Raw genomic sequence first — 26,971 nt, forward strand, 5'->3', positions numbered from 1 at the left:
GACTGATTTGCATCAGAAATATGTTGAAAAGCGGCGTGCTCTTGCTCCCACAAAGAGTGTTGAATGTGGTTGAGGAGATATTTGAACATGCATCCTCAGTTACTTATAACATTGTTGGAGAATGTGTACATGTGTGGCTTTGATTAGGTGGCAAATGAAACCAGCTATGGACAATAAACAATGACCATCTACTCACTGTGTACACACATAAATGTATAATGTGTGAGTGGGTCTTCAGTAAATACATTTGTTTTATACATAATTGAATTAGATTTGGTTGATTGACAGCTGTGTGTTCCTTGGGGCTCATGGACTTATGGAAGATACTCTGACAATGAAAAAGATAAATGACAAAGAGTACATCTACAAAACTGAGAAGCCATCCGGAGGCAGGCCAAGTGCCAGACATGGATGGAGGTGTATCTTGACGGATGTTTGTGGTCATTAACAGCAGGATCACCCTGCTCCTCTGCTGCTATGACACCTTTTGAGATACAGCTTTTAAATCTATGCACAAAACAAACAAAACATGTGTCCCCAGCCTTACGGAGCTTGAGGCCACTTGTAGCCACTGTGCCCTTACCTTAGAAAAATATGTGGTCATGAATGGATAGCATTTTCACAATAACTCTCTGTGGCATAAAAAGTCATAAGTAATTCAGCGTCTTTGAAAAATATCCACATCACCAAAGGCATCACTGGTATGGTCTTGTGAATGCGCTGCAGGGAGAAAACTGTGCATTTGGTTTTAAAATGTGAAGGACTAGAGATGCTAATCATCATCAAGACTGCATTGTAAACAATCTACTCTTGAACCACAATCAAAAATCAAACCTCAATCCCATGAATCGCAAATTGCAAGATGGTGAATAAAATTCTCCAGCTGTAATAATGATAATGATGGTACTTAAGTGGAGATGCTTGTAATCTGTCTGTAACACATGTGGGCCATGAATTATTAATGCTGCCCAACTAATTTAAGAGAGGCAGTGAATGGAAAAAGCTCCTCATCCCCCTCGAAAAGTCTGTAAACACCCAAGATCCTGATTTCACCTCTGTGTTTTTTGTGACTTGTCATAAAATAAAAAATTGTTTTGGAATAATGGTATGGTTAAGATAGATGAGAGTGTGAGAAAAGGTCATGGTAAAGATACGTAGTTTGGAATGGAGGGTAGAAATAGAGAAAGGGGAAGCCAGAAGGGTTGCAGATGAATTCCTGTGCTTGCCTTGCACTACAAGTGGTCTGGGGCCAAAGTGTTTGTGGGGCTCTTGTGGTTTTTCAGCCAATAAATCCTCTGCACATATTTAATCCAGTCAGATGTGCTGCAGGAGAGGAGCACTGAAGGATGTACGGCCATTACTCAGCTGCCCACATCAGAGAAAGGAGCTAGATATCCAAACGCCCCCATCTCACTTGTTATAGACATACCCATCATTGAACAGAGAGAGAGACACAGGGATCGTAAAGGAGGTGTCTGAAACTCTGAAGGTTTGATATATACTGATGCTCTCATATGCTGTTATTTTACCATATGATGCAAAGTGTGAGAGATCCGAACTTTCAAAATATAAATTATGTTTCTGAATCCTTTATTATACAGCCATAATGAGAAAAACAAATTAAAATATATCAACTCAATTCTGCCTAAAAATGTCTAAATGCAACGTGTGTAATTGCACAACATTTTTAATTTGTAAAATTAAAAAAAAGTTGTTTATGCTATCTGTTGATTTTAAGACATGAGTAATAAATCATCACCACTGTTAGTACACATGTGTACCGGATTGTGTTTTGGCTTGGTAGTATTTTTTATGTGGTACAACCTTGCTGCTTAAAGTTCTTTCATTTCAGCAGTTATTACTAGTGTGTCAGTAATATTACTAGTGAATAAGCAACCATGTGTTGATATGCAAATCACTGCATTGCTGATTCATTGTACCCTCTGTACCCAAAATTACAGAAAAAAACAAAAGAAACCAATTTAAAATTGCAACAACACCAATAGTGAACACACAAGGACCATCTAAGAAAGCAGCAACAAGACTTGGTTAAGAGATGGTTTTTCAGCCTGATGCTGATGCTCTTCAAATATATTGGACACCTGCGCCATCTTCTGTTCATGCTTTGCTATCACTAGGCTTTTTATTCAGTCTGAACATCAGTGTCCTCCATCACCTTCATTAAGTTATCTCATCAAGTTCTGCTGAAGGAGAGATCATGTGATGGACTAGAGGACCTTCTTTTCTTTTAACCCAAGGTATTTCCATGATGCCATTGATATTCAAATAATTCAGTGATGTTTGGGAAATTAAAAGTTCAACAATGACAGCCTTCCAACACATTGCAAAGGGAAACTGTGTGTGAACCCACTCACAATCAGGGCTGAAATATTTTTTCTGAAAATTTACATTCATTCATTTTTAAAAACTAACACATAATGGGTATTGTATAGGCTGATTCCAGTAGGGTTATTTAGAGTGAATATAATTCACTGCAAAAAGAAAAGAAAATAATAAAGTAGCCTATTGATTACTTCCCCACCAGAATGTGTGAACCAGTGTGGTGACTGCTTTACAACGGAAAAAGGTTTGCAGAAAATATAGCCTAACTGAACAGTTAACTGACTAAATACAATTTTAAATAAATCATTCTTTATAAATATGAATTGGCTTTTTGTTGGGGAGGTGGCACTTCATCATGAACGTATTTCTAACGTTTTTCTAAAATTCTGTTTTTCCACATACATTTTGGTCTCATACATATTTGTCTGTTTTGAGATGAAAGCAAGCATTCAAAACAAAAAGTGCATGACATAATGGACACACTTTTTCATTAATAAAGTGGAATCACTTTTGACAGAGAAGGTAGTAATATAAAGAAAATGTAAAGAGGGTTATGGAGGTGGAGGAATGCAGCCACACCAAGTGCCGCACCATCAGGTCTAACCGTAGACATTATATAAGGGTCTAACAGTAGGATGATTGACTACTCTATCCATTTATATATATATATTTTACTGTCAGGCAATCTTAAGGTTAGCAGAGGGGTCCTTGTAGCCGCTAACGTTAGCGAATCCTGAGCGAATGCGAATCCAATCATTTTTCCAAGGATGGCGAAGGCATGGGTAAGGCATGACCCGCCCTACTTTTTCTCTGATTGGCTAATACTCGTTACCTGCTCTGGTTGGGTAGGTTTAGGCAACAGGAGTGGGATTTGTTAGGGTTAGGGTATTAATGCCTGGGTATGCCAATCAGAGTCAGAGTAAGCCAGAGTAGGGCGGGATATGCCTTCGTCATCCTGGGAAAGAAATACTCGCCTCGTTAGCTAGCTCAGCAGCGGCTAGTGTGAGCCCGAGCATCCTACTAGAAAAATACGACTGAAATTAAAAGATACTACTCTTTTACAACCAACGTTAAATCCGACAAAGGAAATCTCTTTGAAGACAAAGAGTATAAAGGTATGGGATTCATGTCATCACCAGGAAATGGCTGTTAAACCTTTATTTGTTTAATAAATCGTCTTTAGTCGAGACGCCTGTACAAAACGAGTAACGTTAACGTTAGTCGCAGCGTCCCGAGAAGGTCTTTATTCTGCACAGTTAAAAATGTTATTTCGACGACATTTCTTTTGAATGAACCTAGAATAACGTCAACTGTTTTTATTGATTTAGTTTTAACTGACACCTGGTTTCCTCGGGTTTTATAAACGGCCACGCTATAGCTTCTCAGCTAACAATGGGACAGGGAGAGATTATGACCAGTGAATGCTTATTAAATTGATTTGATTTGATGTAACGTAAACGTAAGCTAAGTGAAAGGCTAGGATTTAACAACGTTAACAACATTGCGTTAGTTAGCTACGTAACGTTATTGTTAGCATCTGTAAATAAGGTTAGCCGGTGTCTGAAAGAAAGCTAACGTTAGCTATGGATTTTAACTTTAAATAGGCCGACATTTTAACTTGTACTAACTTCCTCTGTCAAATTTCTAATTTAGTTCAGGGTCTTTACAAGTATCTGATCCCAACTAACGTTAACCATTAACTAAGTTACTTAGCAACTGACGAGATGTTATTCCTTAGCAGGGTAAGTTAACGTTAACCATAATCTGTTTTATTCGTTCCTTTGCCCAAATCAAAGAGGTTTGACTTGCTCGATCACATCGGTATCACACTCCCTTGCCCAGTGTTATGAGTTTGAATCTGGCTACAGTATCCTGATGTAAACCCTAGACGAAATGAAATGCAATGAGTTAATCTAAGCAATGCCAGCACTGTTCGAAACAGACTAACATTAACGGTACTTAAAATGAGCAACATCATCCTGGGTCCTCCTGGGAAACCTCGGTATCAGATTCCTTCATATGAGTCTGCGCATTGTCTGGTGGCTGTCGTTTGGGACAATAGAGTAAATGCGATTTAATGACAATGTTTACAAAAACTGGAAATAGAATGTTTCTGCAGTATAGAAGGCTTTATTAGTAAATGTTTCCTGAGCCTCTCACACACGGATACACACACACACACGGATACACACACACACACACACACACACACACACACACACACCTTGTAGCACTCGCATGCTTTTTATTTCTGTCTCAATGTAATACACATAATTGAATTGTATGCCAAGCATCCCCCCCCACACACACAGATTTGTCTTAGTGCCTCTCTTTGCATTTTTCATGCAGTACTACAGTACATAAGGGCACATATAGGGTAGAAAAATTCATAGGATATTTGGAGGTTTATTGCAAAGGTAAGATGTCTGAATCAATATATCACATTTTTGAAACATTTGAAATGTATTGGCTTAGTTTTGTTCCAACTTTTAATAAATATGCTTAAAAGAAGAACTAAAATCAACACATTAATCATACTCTTAACAGAGACTGACAGACAGACAGACAGACATAGCTCCAGTAGAAATCTGTACATCTAAAAATCAGATGATCTTATTGCTACATTGTATTGGCACAGCAAATGGCTTATAAAGTAATACATGTTAACGTAATAACTTAGACATGTCTGTACATGTATTAGTAATACATATCCAAATTAAAGATGCCGGTTGTTAAAAAGTATCAGGTGTCTATACAGCTTGACAAAAACCCTAATTTGTCTGCCTTGTCATTAGGGGTTTAGAATAGAGCAGTCCATGCCATGTGCACTTCTTACAAAAGATGGACCTCTAAATCGATATAGTCTCTGCCTACGCTCAGGACAGAAAATGTAAAATATTTGAATGTGTTTTAATAAATGCTCTCTCCATAGATGCCTTCAGCAATGGTTGGCAACAATGCTGTCCAGTCTGCTATTCCAGACCTGGGAAATGGAAGTAATTCTGAGGCCATGAAACAGGTTCTTGCTGTGATTGACAAGAAGGTTCGCAATATGGAGAAGAAAAAGGTATTTCTAGTTCAGTAGAATAGAAAATGTGTTGAATTATTTTCTCTTGTTTAATTCAAAGCAGTGTGCGATATTTGTGTTTAGGTTTTGTAAATGGGTTGTAGTCAATGTCCACAGGCTTTTTTATGACATACTTATACATTTTACTCATTTGGGAGAACACCGATGAAGATGACTACTGTAAGTTGAGAAAGGTTAGAGTAGGCACTGTATGTCAGTGGGTTTACTAAGTACTAAGTAAGGGTTTGTGAACGCTAACAATTGTTAACTACCTGTCAGTGAACAGCAACTGAGTCTGTCCCTGTTTTTTATGCTGGAAAAACATAGCAGCTTGGTCAGAAAACTTCTTTCATTTCACCTAAACATTCTACTAAATATTTATTTTTTTGAGATTCTGAGAGTTTGCCTCCAGCAGCAGCCAATTATCTGTATGTCTTGGTTACAATCTTAGGTCTTGGGCCTAGTTTGTCCATACTGCTATAACTTGTGTAAAATCTATTCAGACTACTAGATACACAGACTATTAGATACACCATTACTTAAAAAAACATTGATAATTAAGGCTCTCTCGCCCAACTGTGTGAGAGCAATTGCTGTTGTCATCTCTGTTTCATGTTTCTCAAAATTCTTACAGTCCAAACTTGATGACTGTCAGGCAAGGAAGAGTAAGGGAGAACAACTGAATCAGGATCAGCTGGTAAGATAAGACCATATTAGTTTGTATACAGCTTTGTTTTATTGCAGTCTGCTCCAATGTAATCCCAATGAAATCTTTTACATCTACATAATAATAAAATGACACATAATAACAGATACTTTAAAAAATTAAAATCCCATCAGTGTTATCAACATTCTGGAAAACTTTATATCTGTTACTGTATCCTGTTCTATTAAAGGGAAATCCATTTTTAAATTGATACACAAATCTCAATTTTCTTTCCATGATGTACCTGAAGGATGCCTTGACAAAGTACCAGGAGATCACCAACAACCTTGACTTTGCTCGAGAACTACAAAAAAGCTTCATGGCATTGGGTCAAGAGGTGAGTCCTGAGTTAAGATTGTTCTCATAACTTGCTTATCGGTTATCATTTATTTTAAAGGTTGGCTCGCTGTGATATGGCTCTTGAGTAACATTTTGTGCTTGCAAAATCAGGGAACCCTGTATTCTTTCTCAGTCACCATTCTTTTTAAAAGCAAATTCTATATCAAGATCTTGCTTACAAACCTCACGGTTACCATGACCTGTTGTAATACTCCAGGGATAAGACTTGAGGCTGCATATCATAACAACCCACCATTTACTGAATACAGATTAGAAAAAGCTTGAACTATTGGAGGTCGTTGAGAGAACAGGAGAGTGGTTGCCAAGTGCAATAATGTACAGGGTGAAACTTGATGAGGTCATGATTTGTTTTTGAAACCAAATGCACCAAAACATGTCTGTGTGTCTTCAGATTCAAAAGGCAGTGAAGAAGACTGCTAGACGGGAACAGCTGCAGCGGGAGGAGATGGAACAACGGCGGCTGAAGACAGTTTTGGAGCTCCAGTTTTTACTGGACCAGTTGGGCGATGAGAGTGTCAGGCAGGACCTTAAACGGCCTGATGCAACTGGTTCCACTTTGCTCACTGACGCTGACCTCACATCCCTTGATGAGTTATACAAACTGGTGGGACCTGATAGGAACTATGATGTCAGGTATGAGGTGCCACTAATATTTAAGTGTGCAGTGGTCACAGTATAATTATCACTGCTTAAATATGTTGTCTAAATTATGGTTACGTGTGAATGGGTGCATTTGTTTAACTTGCTCAGCTATTAAGTATATTGAAACAGCGGGCCAATAGCATACTCCCAAATTGTATATTTACCCTGTTTATCTTGCAGGTTGACTGACCAATATGAAGAGGCCTCGGTACACTTGTGGGAACTGCTTGATGGCCGAGACAAGGCCGTGGCAGGGACAACATGTAAGTATTTTCATGGCGCTCGATCCCTCACCACATAAACACAATTAATTTGGGTATTCATATATACATTTACCATTAAGCCATGCTTTTTGTTTTAACTTGTCACTCTTGTCTTTGTTCCAGACAAGTCACTGAAGGACTCTCTGGACAAAGTGCTGCTGAGTGGTTACTTTGACAGAGCACAAACTCATCAGAATGGGATGTGCGAAGAGGAAGAGGAACAGGAACAGGAGGAGCAGACTGTGGTGGCTGAGTCTAAGGCTGGGAAGCAGCCATCAGAACCTGGTAACTAACAACACTTTAGCAGATAGGTGATGTACATCTGTCTCTTTTACTCAGTAAGAACACGGTCTTCACATTTGCTTTTTTCTCCAGAAGGAACAGCTACTGAAAAATACACAGAGCCAATTCCAGTGGAAACCACAGAGGTGAGATTTCTAACCTTTGCATAAATAATGCATAACAGATCCCACATATCACAACTTTGCATTTGATAGTGGTTTTTTCTTTTTTGGTGTATTACATTTTCTTACTTTAAATTTTTTTATTTCTTGTTTTATAGTTTGTAAACAGACAGTTCATTCCAGAAACTACGTACAGCAGTACAGACAAAGACCAAGTGGAGGAGTGGACAGTGGAGGCTCAGGTAATACTACACCACTGCATCACCACAGTTCTTAATGCTACTATGCAGATTTCTCAAGAGCTTGTGTTTGCGTGTACTCCAATGTGCCTGTCACATGTGTCTGTGTGGTGAACAGATGGTGAATTCCCTCCAGCACCAGCCCCCTGTCCAGCTGGCTACAGAACCAACCGTAACTGTGAACAATGGCACTCCCCCTCCGCCCGCCGACCCAGTGGTCAGGAAGCAGGTGGTGCAAGACCTCATGGCCCAAATGCAAGGGACGTACAACTTCATGCAGGTAAAAAGGTCCAGCATATACTGTAGTGTCCAGCTCAGAGATGGACACTAACATAATGTGCAAAAATAGTTTGTGTGTGTGTTAAATAGAAGGAACGTTTAAAATGTCATTTTTGGCCAGTTTTGACAGCTCTTATGTGTTTTGGATTGATCAGATGAGATGAAAAATGGAAGAAGCCTTATGTGTGTGCTCTCAGTCGTTTGTTTGCATTCCTCACTACCGTTTCCAAGCCGACTGCGGCCGACACAGATTTAATCAGCCAAAAATGGCCGACGCGTGGCAGCAGTGCAGGACACGCTGCACAAACTAGGGCAATGGCCCCTCTTGGACCAACGGCCGACGGTCGCCTTGGTGTGTCAAGGCCTTTCAGTGTGTTATGCATAAATTGAGACCTACCTTATTGCTTAATGTAAAGAAAGCTAGGGTTGGGTACAGAATCTGTACTTTTTTGGGTACCGACCGAATTACGTCAGTACTGCCGAGGACCGATTCACGTTAAATCCAACGGTGCCAAATTTTGGTACCTGTAAGCGCGAGCATATCGGTCCTTCCTGCATGTTGACAGAGAACAGGGCTCCAACACACACGCGGAGCTGCGGACGGAGCAAAGCTACGTCGCCTCTGCAGTTTGTTTAAGTTACAGTGGGTCACAGCAATGCCGATAAAGCGGTTGCATGTGTCGTTACGCTTTTCAAAACTCCATGCGGACAGCGTTTGCTGTAATATAATATAATGGCTAGCCGAAAGTGGCTGTGGTTATTTTTACAACTGAAATTATTTTCTTTGTTATTACAGAGCGAAAGTACTGAAAAAAGGTAACTGATAGGGTGGAACGGTACACAGAAGTCACGGTTCGGTTCAGACATCATGGTTCCATACGAATTCGGTATTTTTTGTGCATGTCTCAGGCTGTACCACCTAGTGTCATACAGTCTCTCCCCCTGAGCTAGCTGCAACAGCCTGAAGTGTGTGAAGTAAGATGTAAACAATAAGTACCCCACATCATCTCCAGACTCCATCTGTAACTTGTAAACAATAAGACAATCGGCTATAAAACTGAAAATACACAGCATCTCTGTTTCTCTGCATAGACCTGATTAATGTTATCACGACGTCTCCCGGCCATTTTTCAACGCAGAAAGCTGCTCCCTGCCCGGCTAACGCTAATGTAGTTAGCCTGAAGAAACAAGGCGTCTTTCCCAACTAACGTTACGGTTTGGAGCCGCAACGCTGGAAACGTAACACTAATCTACAACAGCAGTCTTATCCACCACTCTCTCGCCTGTACTACTGGAACTGACCAAAAAACCAAAGTTTTCCCAAACGTGAGATCTTAAAGAGGCCGGCGGGTCCTTTTGTAACTCTTGTGGGTCACCACCACTCTCCATACTCGTCCTTAGTGCTGCTATCTCTGACTCACTAAAACTGTATACATAGGCGGAGCTCGGCTACATAGGCGGCGCGCCAATCAGAGCTTCAGAGCTAAGGCGGGGCTACAGATTAGGTGTCCTTAAAGAACCCGCGTACCTAACAGTAGTTCTGCATTACATTAATTAATTTGCACGCAAGTTTCATTTATTTTTATACTGTGTATTCTCCGTGTAAATTCATGCACGGAACTGTGATGCCTGTACCATTTTGGTTCAATACAAATACATTTCAGGTACCAGTGGTAAAAATGTGAACGGTACCCAACCCTAGTGAAAGCTTTGTCTCCTTTCACATGGAGGTTACCGTCAAGCAGTCCGGTAAAGAAAGGACTCTGTAGAACAAGTGTGGACCCAGTGTCTTGTTGTAACACACTTGAGTAAAGTGTAGGGCACTATTCAAAAACTAAATTATGTCTCACACACAGCAACAAACTTAAAAACCAACAGTAATAAAATGAAATGGAAAATTTTTGGTAAAAGATATTAAATGGGACCAGATAAGAATAAAATAAGGTAAAGCAAATTCCAACAAAATAAAAGTATATTTTAGGAAGTATCCTTAGCATTGACTCTTGAATCATTTCACTGCCTTTAATATGTCACATGAGTTTAAGGGTAGTGTCCAAATTCACTTTGTTCCTGCACTGCCCCTACATCTGATCGATGGCCCAATATACATTTACTCTGGTTTGGTTTGCCTAGGACTCCATGTTGGAGTTTGATGGCCAGGCTCTGGACCCAGCTATCGTGTCCGCCCAGCCGATGAAGCCCGTGCAGACTGTTGACCTACAGCAGCTGGGCGGCCCTTCAAGTGAGTACCAGTAAAGGTACCCTTACTCTGACGAGATTATCTCGCATATTCTAGTAGTAGGGTCTCGTTGCGGTTTTGGGATGTGGATATACGTATAATTCTAAAAGCGTAATACCCCATGTTTTATTTTCTTCCAAACAGCCCACACAGAGTCCAGACATTCTCAAACAAGTGCAGTGCCTGGACCACAGGAATCCTCACAAGTAAGTAGAGTGGAAGCACCAACAGGAAGTGGTTGTTTTGATTTTGCCTGAAAGAGTGGTAGTACAGGTTATTTCTTGTATTATCTTGGCCATATTTTTAAAAGCGCTGCAATGTGGATTAAATTTTATTCTCTCTGACATGTCATGATTTTAATTACTATGAATTACGTATAAAGATATTTTGAATATCATAATAAGGTAGATTTAAGGTGAAAAATCTAAGATCCCTATCACTCCCTCTGACCTCTCCGCAATCATTGTTTCCTTGCCTTCTGAATTCCCCCAGGCCTTGATGTCGTCTGAGCAGTCCCCAGCCCCGTGTTCCTTGTCCTCTGCTTTCCCACCTGTCTCCAAACCCACCCATACTGGAGGCATCAATGTCAACGCTGCGCCCTTCCAGTCAGTGCAAGCGGTACGCTTTCTATCTGGGTCTAAGTAAACCATATAACGGTGAAAATGTTTGGACTTATTTAATACGTTCTGTTGGACACTGTCCAGTACGGTTCCGTACTTGTTTGTACAAGTTAAGGGTTAGCAAAGTAAATCAAATATTTATTTAACATGGCATATTAGTAGCAGTAAAAAAAACTGGTTGATTATTTGTCCACCCTCTAAACAACAATTTCACATGTCCCCTCATGTTCCACACCTACAGCTAATCGTGCTCCCCAGATTTTCTATGGAAATTGTAATTGTGACACCGAAATGGTTTCTCCCCCTTCAGGTATTTAATCTGAATGCGCCTGTACCTCCAGCCACTGATGGCCAAGCAGATCCTCTGAAGCAGCTCAGCCAGTTCCCTGGTGGCTACGGACAGGGCTTTAGCAGCCAGTCGGAGTGTACTGTAGAGCAGCCTGACATTCCACAGGAGACATTACAGCCAGGTGAGGGTATAACTTTGGCTGGTTGCATATCTCTCTGACCTTCTTTGGCATCACCTGCCAGTATATGTAAGTATTAGGCCGCGTTCAGACAGTCTGTGTCGGCCACCCGCCGGTCAGGCAAAAAACGCAGGTCTTTCAATTTATTTTGAATGGGGTTAGTGCGTTAAGGCTGCGGCGGGGGTTGCCGCAGGGGGGACACTCCAAAAAACGCAGCGGGCCTGCGACGAAAAGTTAAGACCGACTCAACTTCTGGAGAAACGCAACCCCATGATACGCTGCGTTGGCCAATCATGTAGTCTATATCCACTACGTTCCACTTCCGGGATTGCTCCGGTGCCAACGGAAATTCTGCTAGATTCCACTCTTTTTGGCCGGATGTCTGGTACCTTCTGCTTTCTTTGTGTTGGAAATTTAAACTGGTCGCTTTGTTATGGTTAGGTTAACTACTCCTCAGATCTCTGCAGGGTAAATCCAGAGAGCTAGCTAGACTATCTGTCCAGTTTTTATTTTGCAAGACTAAAACAACTTTTGAACATACACTACCACCAAAACAAGTTCCTTTCCGAGGCTATTTTGCAGCGCCACCGGAGCTCTTCCCGGTGCTTAGCACCGCCCATGACGATTGTGATTGGTTTAAAGAAATGCCAATAAACCAGAGCACGTTTTTTTTTCCCAGCCCGGAATGCTGTGGAGGGAAGGTCTGGCAAAGCGAGACCACTAATCGGCGATCAGACTTGTCTGAGGGTGAGAATCCCGTACAGTTATCAGGAAACCTAAGTTTTTTTTTTTTTAGGTCTTCAAGCTCCGTTAAGAGGAACAATTTGCACACATTTCAAAGTTGTTTCTTTTATGGATTTGTATAGAGCCCCGTTAACCAATAAAGATAATTTATCTTGTACGATCAAGATGTTATGTTAATAGACAATATCTTGTGTGTACAATGAAATATTTTGTGTGCACAAGGTAAAAAATATTGTTGGGATTTTCAGGTGATATCCCTTCGGTGACAAAGTTGAAATAGGAGTTGATCAGCATGCCGTGGGGCATACAGCTTCATCTTTTTATAGTTGGATAAAGTTATTTTAAACTGCATAACTAACCACCCTACAGTGCATCATAGACTTGTAAAAATCTCCTGTTTTGTTTCTGTCCAGTTGTTGGTGGGTTCCAGCCCCAAGACCAGGTCATGCCCTCAGCAGGAGGCAATGAAGAGTCCTCTCCAGGCGCAGTGTTTGGACAGTCGGGCCAGTCCTTTTACAACAGCAGGGCTGTGCCCAGGGGTGGCCCCAGGAACGGCCGCGGCATGATGAACGGATACCGGGGTTCCTCCAATGGATTTAGAGGTACAAGCATCAAACGTTGTTTTACATAAATACAGTGGTCATAGTTTCCAATCCAACTCACATACTTCACCCAGAATTTCAGCTTTTACCCTCTGGTAGAAGATTCAGGGTTCCTAGATGCAGGCTAAACAGATATAAACACTAATTTATGTCCATTAAGCTTCTTAACACTAACATGTAGGCTGGTTTGGTTGTGTCCTATGTCGTCGTGCGACGTAGTGTACTGCATGGGCTATGCAGAAATGTGTCATTTGTGCAATACGTAGGCTATTTTGGGTTGTGCATCATGTCATTGTACAATACGTTAGGCTCTTGGGGATTGTGCAATATGTTAGTTGTGCAAATACGTAGGCTATTTGGTTGTGCGTTATGTAATTTGTCCAATACGTAGTCTTATTGAGGTTGTGCGTTTGTCAGTGCGTTGTGTAATTTGTGCGATACGTAGGCTATTGGGGTTGTGCAATATATCAGTACATTGTGTAATTTCAGCAATATGTTGGCCAGCGGTTCTCAAAGTGTGGGGAATAGAGACGTGACAGGTGGGGCGCCCCAAACGGGAGGAAATTTTCCTTTTTATGCCTTTTTTTATATTTTTATCCAGACATCCTTACTGTCCCGGAAGTCTCCCGCATATTAATAGTGGCTCCTTGACGCCCGCAAAGGAGATCCAATCTCCCAGAATCTGGAGCAAGACCGAGCACTAGACCAGGACTGTATGGCTGCAGCCTGGAGCGTCCCATATCATGCCGACCCGCCTGGTGCCGTCCCCGAGCATCGACTTTGCAAAATAAAAGCTTGCGTCTGGAATAAAATACTTTAAAATATTTTACTACTTTAATACTTTATTACTAATACTTATAATTCTTGAGCGACAGATGGCAAAAACATCCACAGCAATCTCTATCCCCACAGCCGCTCTGCTGCTGTGCTGGCTGCACACATCTCTGTTCACAAGGCTGCCTGTCGGAACATTCTGCTTAACGTGGTTTAATGTACCTCAACTACGATCAATGATCACCAAATTTATCATGGCCATATTGTAATGAACACTTAGGCCTGTCAAAAGAACTAAACCGAAATTCAACGATAATAACTTATCTCACATTAACATTTTCTTCTTTATTGGCACCTATGACAAGGAAAAAGCTTGTGAGCTTTCTCATATTGCTCCTCATAACCACTGAAAACTGTCAAAAAATCTAACCAGAAATGTGGTGATTGATTGTTGTGTAGGTACATTAAACCACGTTAAGCTTTTTCACGTTAGGACTTATAAAGCCCATGAGAACCGTTGGGAGTCAACCCACAGCCGCTCCGCTGCCCTGCTGAAAATGTGAAGCAGAAATGAGTCAGATGTCAGATAACGTCCATAATAGGACTTTGGGTTCAAGGTTTTAGGACGGTTTACACACACACACACACACACACACACACACACACACACACACACACACACACGGCGGGTATGGCTGCAGCCTGGAGCGTCCTAAGTTGTCCCGTATCATGCCGAGGCGTATCCAACGGTAAATTCAGAGGGTCAAAAATACGAAATCAAATTATTTTCCAGATTGAGTCACGGGTCCATGCGCATCAGTTTGGTTTGAAATGTGCTGGACAGAGACGCATTTGGAAGTACATTTCAAGAAGTGCTGGGTACAATGACGCATTCACTATTTTTTTCTTTCTTTTGCGCAGGTCATGTTTGAAAGACGCTGTCCTGTAGCTTACTAATGAATAAAAACGTGGTTTAATGTACGTAAACAATGATCACCAAATTTCTCTCTCATATTGCTCCTCATAACCACTGAAAACTGTAAAAAAAAAAAAAAAAAAATCGAACCCAAAGTCCTATTATGGACGTTATCTGACATCTGACTCATTTCTGCTTCACATTTTCAGCAGGGCAGCGGAGCGGCTGTGGGTTGACTCCCAACGGTTCTCATGGGCTTTATAAGTCCTAACGTGAAAAAGCTTAACGTGGTTTAATGTACCTACACAACAATCAATCACCACATTTGTGGTTAGATTTTTTTTTACAGTTTTCAGTGGTTATGAGGAGCAATATGAGAGAGAAATTTGGTGATCATTGTTTACGTACATTAAACCACGTTTTTATTCATTAGTAAGCTACAGGACAGCGTCTTTCAAACATGACCTGCGCAAAAGAAAGAAAAAAATAGTGAATGCGTCATTGTACCCAGCACTTCTGGAAATGTACTTCCAAATGCGTCTCTGTCCAGCACATTTCAAACCAAACTGATGCGCATGGACCCGTGACTCAATCTGGAAAATAATTTGATTTCGTATTTTTGACCCTCTGAATTTACCGTTGGATACGCCTCGGCATGATACGGGACAACTTAGGACGCTCCAGGCTGCAGCCATACCCGCCGTGTGTGTGTGTGTGTGTGTGTGTGTGTGTGTGTGTGTGTGTGTGTGTAAACCGTCCTTATAGCTGTGTGTTGCCGCTTATTAGACCCATCACCCCTGAAATCGTGCATTGCAAAACAGGCTCATTGCAGCCACTAATTCAGGGATAAATAGATCTGTCTTGCCAAATGGATTTCTTTTCTTTTTTTAACAGATTGCAAAGTGGCACTTTTATTTCTTTTCTATTTTTGAACTTGATACAAATTTTGACACAGCTGCACTTTTATTTTTGAATTTGCTGTTATTTGATGTAGATAGTTGTATTTCGATACAACTTGTTACTTCAATAAATTGGACCATTTTAAGCTTGGTGCGTATTTCATTAGCATTGTGTTGGGGCGATGGGGGCAGGTGGGGCTTGAAAATTCCCACTTGTCCAAAGTGGGGAATGACTGAAAAAGTTTGAGAACCACCGATGTAGGCTATTGGGGTTGGGCAATATGTTAGCTGTGCAATATCGTACTATGCGGGGGCTGTGCCACACTTATTGCGGAGAATACAGCCGATGGGGTTGTTCAGTGGGAAGTGCCAATGAAAGGAGTAGTTATGTGCTTACTATATGTATATGGAAGCATGTTTGTGTTGCATGAGAGTATGTGTTGAGAGATACTTGTTTTTTGTGTTGTCTTTCTGTATTCTGGGTTGTTTTTTCGAGTCCAAAACAAATCTAAGATAAAGTATATCTTATCTTATCTTATGTGGCCTCATGATTCACTGTAATGACACAATACATGATGACATTACTCAAGTCAATTGTTAATTTTAATGTATTTTTTTTCATAAGGGGGATATGAAGGCTATCGCCCTCCTTTCTCAAATGCTCCAAGCAGTGGTTATGGTCAAACCCAATTTAACACGTCTCGGGACTATTCCAATAACGCCTACCAGCGGGTAAGGGTTAATTTCATTATTATAATATTACCAAAAAGCTCCTATAATATGTTAATCAGTGTATTGTCTTTACATTTTCAAGCTTGTAAGATGGATAGTTATTGTAAACTCTTGTTGTTTCTTGAAGGAGGGATATCAGCAAAACTACAAGCGGGGAGCTGCCCAAGGACCTCGAGGTTTGTCTAGAGGAAATGCTCAAGCAATGCGATCCTAAAGGATCCTGAAGACCGTCAAGTCGCGCCACGTTTAACATTCAGGATTTTTGAATGTGTTCGCCCCAACTCACTTTTTATAACAATGTTTTGTTTCTCATTGGTAATCTTATTTTTTTAACTCTTGGCCTACTTATCAGAGTCAGCTTCGGTCTAGATCATCTCAATGTTCTAACACAAAATGCTGAACTTTACCACGTGTATTATCAACAAGTCTGTGTGATATAAACAACAAATAGATATTCCTGTAAACTTGAAAGATTTCATTAATTTATTTTTTGTACAAAATAAATGCAAAAAATACCCTGCCACTGTTGATCTGATTACATGAGTATGATTTCCTTCTGCCATGTGCTGTCAGCTACTTTTTCCTCTTGATCTTATAATTTTCATGAAGGCATTTTTTTTTTTTTTTTTTTTTTTTTTTAAACCCCTCTGTCACCTCTTGCGCCATCACCTCTTTGTACGCTGATGTTATTGGTTGAGACTGTTTCAATAAAGTTGTGTTCTATTACCTCCTGTTTAATGATACTGCTTTTCCTGCTTTGGTGTGCATTTGATGTTCTAAATTCTATTTTAATTCTGTGTGCTTTTAATTGTCAACATTCAGGTCATTAAAGCCACTATGTATGGATTTATAGCATCTTTCAAATGACTTTGATGGTGTAAACCTTTTGTAGAACAAGACAAGCCCAGGGAAAAAGCACATGCCTTTTAAAATGAAACATTAGGAATAAACTTGGTAAGAGCCAACGTCACTTGGAATTAAATCATAATTCACCTTCTATGGTCAAACTTGGTCAAAAGTTTTTTTAACATAAGGTGCCATTGCTTTACATTTTTAATATACTTGTATGTACAGATTATCCATACCTGTTTTACATTGTATTGTTTGGTCATTCGTTTAACGATAAAATCTGTCAGACAAACTGAAAGTTCATAACTGTTTTATTATGTTGAACTGAGGAGTACAGTATTGTTAAGTGATTATTTTATCCAGCAGCAACCAATTGGAAAACAATCTGTACATTTTGTGCAAATTATGATGCAGTATTGTTTTTAAGGAACACTTGACACACAGAAAACAAATGTATTCCATATCTAGATTTTTGTCTAAAGTAAAAGCACAATAAGGCAGACATGTTATGTCAATGAAGCCGCCTTCAGTAAAAAGTGGCAATAAGTTAACACCTGTTTGCTATGGCCACAGTCTGCCATCTAGAAGAAACCACATTACATGAAAAAAGCAACCTGGATAGCACAGCAGTTACATCAAACTGGTCATTTGTAGGAAAAATATGCCATGTCCTTAGACTAAAAAGATAAGGCCATGCCAGGTATTTTAAAATAGGACCAAATATTACACTATCTGGTGCCAAATATAATGATGTGAACTGAATACAGATTCAGAGGTTTTTATGGTATCACTTTGACTTTAACGGACAATATTAAACAGACAAAAAGACAGTGGTAATATCAGACTTGGCTCTTACCAACTAAGCTTTGCCCTTTCTAATAAAATCTTTAACTAAACTAATTTACCAAATCCAGCAGTTGCTTCAACAAAATACTTTGGTGCAGAAAATTGTGATGAAAGACTAGCGTGAACGTCTACACCTTTAATCAGCAAACTGTTATATTAAGACAAATTTAAAAATCATGATTAACTCATATATAAACATGTCACATTAACAATGGACCAACATTTTACTGCCCATCCTACTGTTACGTGTACCAAAGCAAATTTATTATTTCAGTGGTAACCTAAAACAAGCATCTGCAGGACTTTGGGCTGTAATAAAGTAGGGAAATATGTATTGAATGGAGAGATGTTCCACACTTACATTTATTTAAAGAACCTAGCACCTTTATTTTTGATTATTTTGATCAAAGTCCAAGAAGAGCATCTGCAGTGTGGCCCAAAAATGGCCAGTTCCTGAAATCCTGTACCCAAAGTATTTAGGCGGAGCACACATTTTCTCTCAGAAAATCTTACTACACACATGAAAAGATGATGTTTAAGGTAGGTAAACAGCTGGCAGGTTATGAAAGCAACCATAATCAACATTTACAAAGTAGCAAAAGTATTGGTAAGTCCTGACAAGTATAAGAACTCTGAGCATTCCGGCTTCATGAGGGTGTTTCTGGTTAAACACACCCTCACCCTAATATTTGGTGACGGTGGCAAGAGGAGAAAATTGATCTGACTGGACCTTGTAGATTAGGATTACAGAAAACTGTATGCATCTGCATCAAGAAGTCCTTACTCTTTACTTTTTGAGTGAAAAAATGGATTCCGGTTAGGGTATCAAATGCTGTATACTGGTTAAAATTGCTATAGTGCTTTTTTTTGCTCTTTATGCAATAAGAGAAAATCTAAAAAATGTCTCTTGAACTCAATTTCTAAAATAATTGATACAGCCCAGTGAAACACATTTCACCACAAATGGCACGTAAACTCATTTGGGGAGTATCTAATCGTGATAGTCAAGTCAGAAAATCTAAACTTAAATGATGAAATTTAAATTTTACACCTTATCTTCCTCAACAGCTGCAATGTACATATCCAATGTACATATCAAACCTGGCTGTAGAGCCAGTAGTATCTCATTGTTAGAGGTTCTATATTTTTGTATAATTGTATTTCCAAACATTCTTGATCATTTCTAATGTAATCAAACACTTCTTGAAAATGTAGGTATGCTCATTTCAGGATGCACGTCCTTGGTTCGTCATTTCACTCTTGTAATTCCGTTATGTAATCCAAGGATTACAGTTATTATCAAACATTGGTATCATTCAGCAGGGATTCCTTTTGTGCTGCTGCTCTCCATCTCACATGTCCTCCAAACCCCTAAGTCATGCTGGTTAGAGGCCTAATACTGAGGAGGAACTGCTCCTTTGTGCGCTGGAGTGGAGGCGCTGCAAAAGTCTGGTTGTGGAGGTTCAATTTCTGACAGCGCTGTTATGGCAGGTGATGCTGGCCTTGTGCAGCTTCTTGGTGGCCTGGTGGCAGATCCTGGTGTGTCTGGGGGAGCCCCTGCTGGGCCAGGTCTTGATGTTGTTCATAGTGTTCCTGAGGTGCATGTTGAGGATCTTGGGGTGCAGGTTGATGTCCTTGTGGTTGGGCCTCTTGTTCAGGATGCAACTGGCTGTCAAATGCGTGCATCTCTGGGATAGCATTCCCTTCGACTGTAACAAAGAGTTTTACATTCCTAGAGATTAGGCAGTAAAACCAAACAACTATCAAAAGACAAAATGGTGCGATCGAAACTCACCGTGAACCTCTGGAGGGGGTTCTACTTTCTGTGTTTTCAGCCTTTCCATATGCTCAACTGCCTGTTATGGGTTACAAATAAGGTTTTCATATATTAGGTGGGTGCACACAGTAATGTTGATAGGCACATTAATTTGATAGCTTAAATAAATCATCATAGCTCAAGGAAATTCATTTTGTTGTCACACTGAGATTCCACCCACAGATTCGGTGTCTTGTTCAGGTGAAACCTCCGCAGAACTACATTTTCGTTTTGCCACTGTTAGAATAAAGCTACTGTGGCAAACCTCGTCTGCAACTAAAATATTTCAAATAACAGCTGACACTCTGGCAAGAGGTTTCGCAGCATCGGGTGCAGAACGGCCAGATTCTGCAACAGCTTCTTCCCACGAGCCATCAGACTCCTGAACTCAAAATAACTCCCCTTAATTATCCCCTGCAGTGGGTCTCATGTGGACTTATTTTATAAACGTGCAATAACACTATCTATTTTTCTAAAACATGCAATAACTGTATATGCTGTCATTCAATATGTGCAATAATAATATTAATGCTGCTTTCAAACTCCTTTTTTATTCTTTGTAATGTCATATTTAATTGTTGAAATAACACCGTAGCATTTGTATGTATTTATTTTTTTTACTTTTTGTTTTTAGTTAAAGCCGTATTTATGTGCCAGTGGAACGGAATTTCGTTTATATGTACAGTTGAATGACAATACAAAATCTGTCCTACCTATCTTATCTATCTATACTCCTTACCTGTTGCAGCTCTATTTTCTGTGCATTAAGCTGCTCCTGCTGTCTCTCCAGCTCGTCTCTCTGTTTCTGGATGTCATCAGCCTTCTGGTTGAGGTCCTGTTCCTGCTGAACAAGATGCTCCTCAAACTCCCTCATCTCCTCATCTGTGTAAGCCTGGTTCTGCTCCAGGGTCTGAGGAGCACAGGGTGCACGCGTCACCATTTATTACAGTCCTACTTCTTTTAGCAAAATGGCTTTGGGATTACATTACTCTTAAATAATGTCGACATGATAAACATATTGCGTCTCACCTCCCAGCTATCTGGCTCCAAGAATTCCTTTTTCTTTGTAGCAACCAGGAACTCATCCATGGAGACCAGCCTGTCTTTGTTAGAATCCACCTATGAGGAAGACAGGAGCAATAGATAACAAATGGAGGGATCTATTTATACTATATATATATATATATATATATATATATATATATATATATATATATATATATATATATATATATATATATATATATACATATATATATATATATATATATATATATATATATATATATATATATATATACATATATATATATATATATATATATATATATATATATACATACATACATATATATATATACATACATACATATATATATATATATATATATATATATATATATATATATATATATATATATATATATATATATATATATATATATATATATATATATATATATATATATATATATATATATATATATATATATATATATATATATATATATATATATATATATATATATATACACACACATATATATATATATATATATATATATATATATATATATATATATATATATATATATATATATATATATATATATATAATGCAAAAAACAGTTGTGAAACTTACTGTACCTCATTCATAACATGCTCTCTCATACGTAGCCTCTCTTCCTCCATCTCCACCATATCATCCTCTTCATTGGTGGGGTCATAAATTTTTTCCAGCTAAAATCACAGAGACCAACAGTCAGCGCAAAGGCCATTCACTGAAACATTACACATTTTCAGTTGCCAAGGCGCTACCTCTTTGGTGAACAACGCCTCCAGTTCCTGTTCATCAAAAAAGCCATCTCCATTGGTATCTGCATTATAAAGACAGAAAACAGACTGTGGTAAACAAATACACCATTAGCTGTTACATTACATATTATAATTACTATTTTATTATATATTATACAATACAGATTATGTAGCACTGAATACATGGACACCATTCCTCCAGTCTTTCACAGTTGCAGGTTGGTAAAGGTCTTACCATGCAGGTTGAAAAAGGTCTTTGGGTCAAAATCTTCAGGGTCCAAGCCATCAGCTTCCTCCCACACCTCCTTCAGTTGATTCTGGCTACCCTGCAACACGGAAGCAAAATCACATTTGAATTACGGCGAGATAAATAACAATGCATTTCAACATTTTAGCAGATAGTTTGCACAATAATAATGCTGGACATACACTCCATAAAAACCCACAACCCCCCCTTGTACAGTAGCAGAAACTGAACTATTGAAGTCTGGACTAAATATTGCAATATGAAAAAGGGACAGAAAGAGTTTCTCTACGTTGGCTGAAACAAAACCCATGTCGTCAGTGTGCCATGTTGTCACCTGCGTGTGCCCCTGAAACAGACTTACCGGGTGGTTGACTTTGGGGTGGTCAGCATGCTTCTTCCTCATGTCCTCATAGTGCTCCTCCTCTTTTTTTCTTTCGTCATCGTCTAGTGCTTTCAGGTGTTCCCGTCTGTCGTGCTCTTTCATCATTTCATACTTCTTGAACTCCTCGTGTCTCTCTTTGTCAAAGTTCTCCAGATCTTTAGTGGCCTTGATACATGAAGGAGGTTGGAAATATGCCTTGTTTCAAATTAATAAGTTAATATGGTGCAATGTTCTACTTAATAGTTATTGGGCAATTAAATTTTTTTTTTTAGGTTAGCCCATCTGGAAACGAAACTACGCTTATTCATTAAACTGCATGCATTCAGCATATACTCCTGTTTACTGAGATTTCTAAATGAGTTTACCCCTCCCAGGCTCCATTCATTTTCTGTTTTAGTATGAAAAACGACTTGTAAAGACTTCAAACGTATGTAGTGCATTTTAAAACACACAAGCAATTATTGGTGGCTAACAAATGAAGCAGTTGTGCGTGGTCCTGTTTTAACTTTCTTTACTGCAGCACTCTACTGTGCAGAATTTCTGTTAATAGTGTACTTTCGATCTGCCCAATTACTTTACTAAAAAAAGGTCAATGGCAGTTTAAATTAGTGTCATTGTGTGAACATGTCCTTAATTTAACATTGTTTTTGGCATGAAGTAGCAATGAGATTTACCGATTTGATGAGGCGATCCAGGTCATCCACTTCAAATGTATGTGGGTTCATGTGGTTCAAATACTCAAACTGTTTCAGCAGAGCCTGGTGGTCCACGGCTATGTCTATTAGGGAGAAATCGATGACATAAATAAAAAACATAAATAACATACAATGTTTCTTATAATGTATTAACCACTAATGTACAATTTAAGTTGTAGCATATTTCTTTAAATATGAATCAAAATGAAATATAAATTTTGTTGCACAACATACCATTCCCTCCTTCAAGGTCTTGCTTGGCCTTAATCAGAGTTCGGAGTCTGTTTACCTCCTGCCGCTTCAGCTCATCCAGTTTGGTTCGGACATGATGGCTGACAAAGTCCAGCTCTTTGGCCAGCTTACCTTGCTGTATTTTACATGAATAAGTTAGTGTTATTTAATATGTGGGGTTGTAGCAGTTCATGTAATAAATATATTAATTAAACCTTTCACTAATTCTGTAAACTTGAAATGAATGGTGTAGTTGAGCAAAATTCCAAAAAAAAGAAGAAAATGTATTGGTAAATTGGTAGTATTTCTCAAACAATCCAAAACTGATGGCCCCAGATGATTTTTCACATTCCGGGACAAGTGAAAGCCCATAATTTACCAGTGAGAGGAATAATTTACTAGCAGTTCACACAGGCCTATGGAAACTTCCCGCCATGCTGATAAGACTAAACAAAAGCAAAGAAGGATACCTTGATGTCTTCCATGTCTGTATTGTGGAGCTTTTCTCTGAAATGCTGATCTTTCTCAAGAAAATCGATGACTTCCCTGAGATAGCGGTCGTAGTGGAGTCCAGTGTCCTACAAAATGTAACAAATCAAATGTCACTGTAAAAAATATACATGAATATAATACATATAACACACCAAGTAATCCTACAAGGATCATCACTTGTTTGTTTGTTTATTATTTTTGATTATAAGCACTTCTTTGAGAGGTCTGATGTACTGAAGAATGAATAGTTTGCTTTCACGGGATATGTGTTTCCTGACCAACATGATAGATCCTCTGTCCAGATGGATATAGAGATGACAGGTTTTTCAATGAATGTCTATAAACTGTATTACTGCCTTCTACAGCTGTTCTGTGGTTAAAGACCACTTACTTACTCTCCAATGAAAAGTTTGTATTTGTATGCATTCTCACAAAGCTACAACATCTGGAGCTGATGAAATGGATTTGAGTGATAATGAGTTTGGATTGGAGTGTCTGATTGAGGTAATTTAATTGTAGCACAATGACACGAGGCCATCTCTCATTTAAATTAGTCTGGTGCTGTTAACATCTCTCTCTGGTTGACTGCCTATGCAGCATCTGATAATATCAGCGACATGACTGCATAGAATCAGTGCTACAACTAACAAGAATTTGTTTACTCTGCCCGAATCATTGTAGGGCTACCTTCCACGACTGTAACACAAAAGAACAGAAGTTATGCTTTATGATTAGGGCTGCTCCCTCTTAGTCGATTAGTCGACTAATCGGTCGTTTTGGTCTTAGTCAACTTTGATTTCTTTAGTCGATAAGTCATGTTTTATGCTTTTTTCATGCTGAATGACTTATTTCCAAGAAACGTACGAGCACATCTCTGGTAAACACAAGAATTAAGGGTTGACATTTTACCTAATAGATATCACCGTGAAACCTACTTTGATTACTTTCATTAAGGCAATTTGTTGTTGTATTACATGTTTTCTGAAATGTGTTTAAATATGCAAAGGAGGCATTATCTTATTCAGTATATGCATCCTTTTGCATGACTCTTTGCAGAGAAACTCAGATTTACAGATCTGTCGATTAAATCAACTAATCGATTAGTCGATACAATTGAATGAGTGTTAGTCGACTAAGAATTTCTTCAATCGAACACAGCCCTATTTATGATGAATGACGATTGGATTTTCCAACCTATGTAAACAAACAGATGTGTATCTTGGGTCTTCTTACCACACTAGGTGGAGGCTCTTCTATTTTTTTCTCTGGCTCTTGGACTTTTGTCTTATCCATACTGATGGGCACTGCCTCAAAACACAGCAACTGGACAAGCAGCAGAACACAGCCGGTGAGAAGGGCCCGGCTCCAACACATCTGGAAATGAGGACAATTAAGGTCAGAACATTTTACGTTACATTACAGTATTATTAACATTATACAGTATGTGAAGATAAACAGTTAATGTGCCCATGCGTATACACAGTTCGTTGTGTTGACAGCTTCCTCATTTACACGTATTAAAACAGCTCCTCTAGCCTGCATAGGTTGGACATTATGGGCTAGCTACCTATATCCAGAGGAAGCTGTTGGTGTTAGCTTTAGCACTGCCACTGGCATATTTGGCTAATGAGAATCAAGCACCTAAACTATTCTTGTAATGTAATGCCGTCGGTCTGAGCAGCGCAGTTAACGTTAACGTTACATGTTCATTAAACTAAACGTAATGTTAAAAACGTATCTAAAGAGCACCATACATATGCGTCACTTGTATACTGACTTTATTATGAATCCTGGACCTCATTTTCTCTGTTCTCCTCCCGTAGCTGCCTCTCAGCTGGTTGTGTCGGCACGGCAGCTAGCTAGATCGCTAGTCAGCAGTTAAGGTTGTGTGCGTAGTAGCGTTAACCGCATTGGTCAGTTCAGCTTTCCGTCAAACGGACTAGCAAGTTGCGTTGCATTGGTCGTACGTGGCGAGATGACGACAGAGCAGGTGGGCGGTTACTTCTGGTTTCCGATCGAAGAGTGAAGGAAAACACTTTTTTTTTTAAATTAACAAACATAAACAGGAAATGTCTGTATGCCAAACACATACATAAATCATAAATCAGCTCAGAAAATTTTTATAGCCACAGAGTAAATATATTTTGGCTATTTTAGCTTTCCTGAAATCTTCATGAGACCATATCAGACCTTTCATTAAATCTGACCCAAGATAGAAATGAAAGAATTACTATTTTCATTGTATTTTTTCAATTTTTCAATTTACTCTTTTTTGGTATGGGTTTCATTGTATCTTCTGCACCTTTGTTTATATTGCACTGTAATACTGACTATTCTGCTCAGTTTTCAATTTGTATCAATGTGAGAAATATTCTATGCATATAAGATTTGTATTCAGAAATATTGAGAAAAAAATATAATCTTTCCTGTTTTTAGAATACATAGATGTAATGTCATTATTGTATAATTTACTATTCAAAAATGAAAAAGATGAATGAATATGAGATTTTGCAAGTAATAGGATCAAGTTGATGATATAGTAGGCTATGATTTGCTTTGGTAAAAGAATAAGAAGAAAAAAAAGCCAAACAATAAATTTTTTATGGGAACATTCAGAATCAATATAAAAATACAGACATCTTGCCAAAAAATAGAAGAGTGGTGAAAAGAGCAAATTAGATGACATAAATCTTCTGGAAGCATTTGACAAAATGAGCAGTCCACATCAATGCCTTTTTTTATATCTTTGTAGAAATACCTTGCAGGGATAAAAACAATGAATCATTTTAAATCACACTTCCTTAATCTTATTTAAAATCAGATATTTAGAAGGTTTTCTTCTTGTCCAGGTCATCAAGAAACCCACATGCAGGGAAGATAAAGCTAGCGATGCTGAACAATAAATTATGGCTTTTTTAATGAGTACAGTTTTATAGTATTTTTTTCATCAGAATTTTCTGATTAATTAGAGATTTATTTGTTTATTCTTAACCTATATGTATAATGCACAATAATATATAGGCTATATCTGTCCTGTTTATTATTTCATTTGTGAAAAATTGCTATTAAATTGACTTAACTAAAGTAAGTACATGTCTACTATTCTTTTATTCTATTAGGCTACTATTTTTTCACTGCACAAGTGGTAGAAAAGTAGGCCATTCAAATACTTTACTGAAGTGAAAATAGTAATACCAAAGTGTAAAAATACTCCATTACTGTAAGTACGCCTTGCATTCGAAATATTACTTAAGTAGAAGTACATAGCCTAAATATAATCAGCAAAATGTTCTTGAAGTACT

At 38.8% G+C, this 26,971-nt stretch overlaps 2 protein-coding genes across 3 annotated transcripts; one reads left to right on the plus strand and one right to left on the minus strand.

Annotated features, from left to right (window-relative positions):
• The first annotated feature begins 3,130 nt into the window (after positions 1-3,130).
• On the plus strand, positions 3,131-17,023 carry caprin1a (cell cycle associated protein 1a). 2 transcript variants are annotated; one of them, XM_028573104.1, is made up of 17 exons: positions 3,131-3,458; positions 5,276-5,410; positions 6,045-6,107; positions 6,367-6,453; positions 6,868-7,109; positions 7,299-7,381; positions 7,505-7,666; positions 7,757-7,809; positions 7,944-8,027; positions 8,143-8,304; positions 10,437-10,545; positions 10,687-10,748; positions 11,035-11,160; positions 11,473-11,632; positions 12,787-12,975; positions 16,190-16,296; positions 16,424-17,023. In XM_028573104.1, exons 2-17 carry the CDS (start codon positions 5,276-5,278, stop codon positions 16,508-16,510), a joined length of 1,911 nt encoding a protein of 636 aa, XP_028428905.1. In that variant the 5' UTR covers positions 3,131-3,458; the 3' UTR covers positions 16,511-17,023. The 2 variants fall into 2 exon arrangements, with proteins under 2 accessions (XP_028428905.1, XP_028428915.1); XM_028573114.1 differs by lacking the exon at positions 3,131-3,458 and adding an exon at positions 3,527-3,607.
• A 415-nt stretch (positions 17,024-17,438) lies between these two features.
• Positions 17,439-25,550, minus strand: nucb2a (nucleobindin 2a). The gene is made up of 13 exons (XM_028573126.1): positions 25,447-25,550; positions 24,903-25,043; positions 23,648-23,755; positions 23,181-23,313; positions 22,926-23,029; positions 22,231-22,416; positions 21,858-21,948; positions 21,626-21,684; positions 21,455-21,547; positions 20,837-20,926; positions 20,547-20,717; positions 19,787-19,847; positions 17,439-19,700 (listed from the first exon to the last, which is right to left on the minus strand). Exons 1-13 carry the CDS (start codon positions 25,468-25,470, stop codon positions 19,474-19,476), a joined length of 1,488 nt encoding a protein of 495 aa, XP_028428927.1. The 5' UTR covers positions 25,471-25,550; the 3' UTR covers positions 17,439-19,473.
• Positions 25,551-26,971: the final 1,421 nt, after the last annotated feature.

Source organism: Perca flavescens, chromosome 1 (assembly GCF_004354835.1).
Source record: "Perca flavescens isolate YP-PL-M2 chromosome 1, PFLA_1.0, whole genome shotgun sequence".
In the NCBI taxonomy this organism is placed as follows: Eukaryota; Metazoa; Chordata; class Actinopteri; order Perciformes; family Percidae; genus Perca; species Perca flavescens.

Bases quoted from the DNA above. Each gene is read 5' to 3' on its own strand.
- caprin1a (XM_028573104.1), top strand. From the start codon at position 5,276: ATGCCTTCAGCAATGGTTGGCAACAATGCTGTCCAGTCTGCTATTCCA. The intron at 5,411-6,044 runs GTATTTCTAGTT...AAATTCTTACAG, and splicing joins GCAATATGGAGAAGAAAAAG to TCCAAACTTGATGACTGTCA. The intron at 7,382-7,504 runs GTAAGTATTTTC...TCTTTGTTCCAG, and splicing joins GGCCGTGGCAGGGACAACAT to ACAAGTCACTGAAGGACTCT.
- nucb2a (XM_028573126.1), bottom strand. From the start codon at position 25,470: ATGAGGTCCAGGATTCATAATAAA. The intron at 21,949-22,230 runs GTAAGTCTGTTT...TCCGTGTTGCAG, and splicing joins ACCCCAAAGTCAACCACCCG to GGTAGCCAGAATCAACTGAA. The intron at 21,548-21,625 runs GTAGCGCCTTGG...CTGTGATTTTAG, and splicing joins AGGCGTTGTTCACCAAAGAG to CTGGAAAAAATTTATGACCC.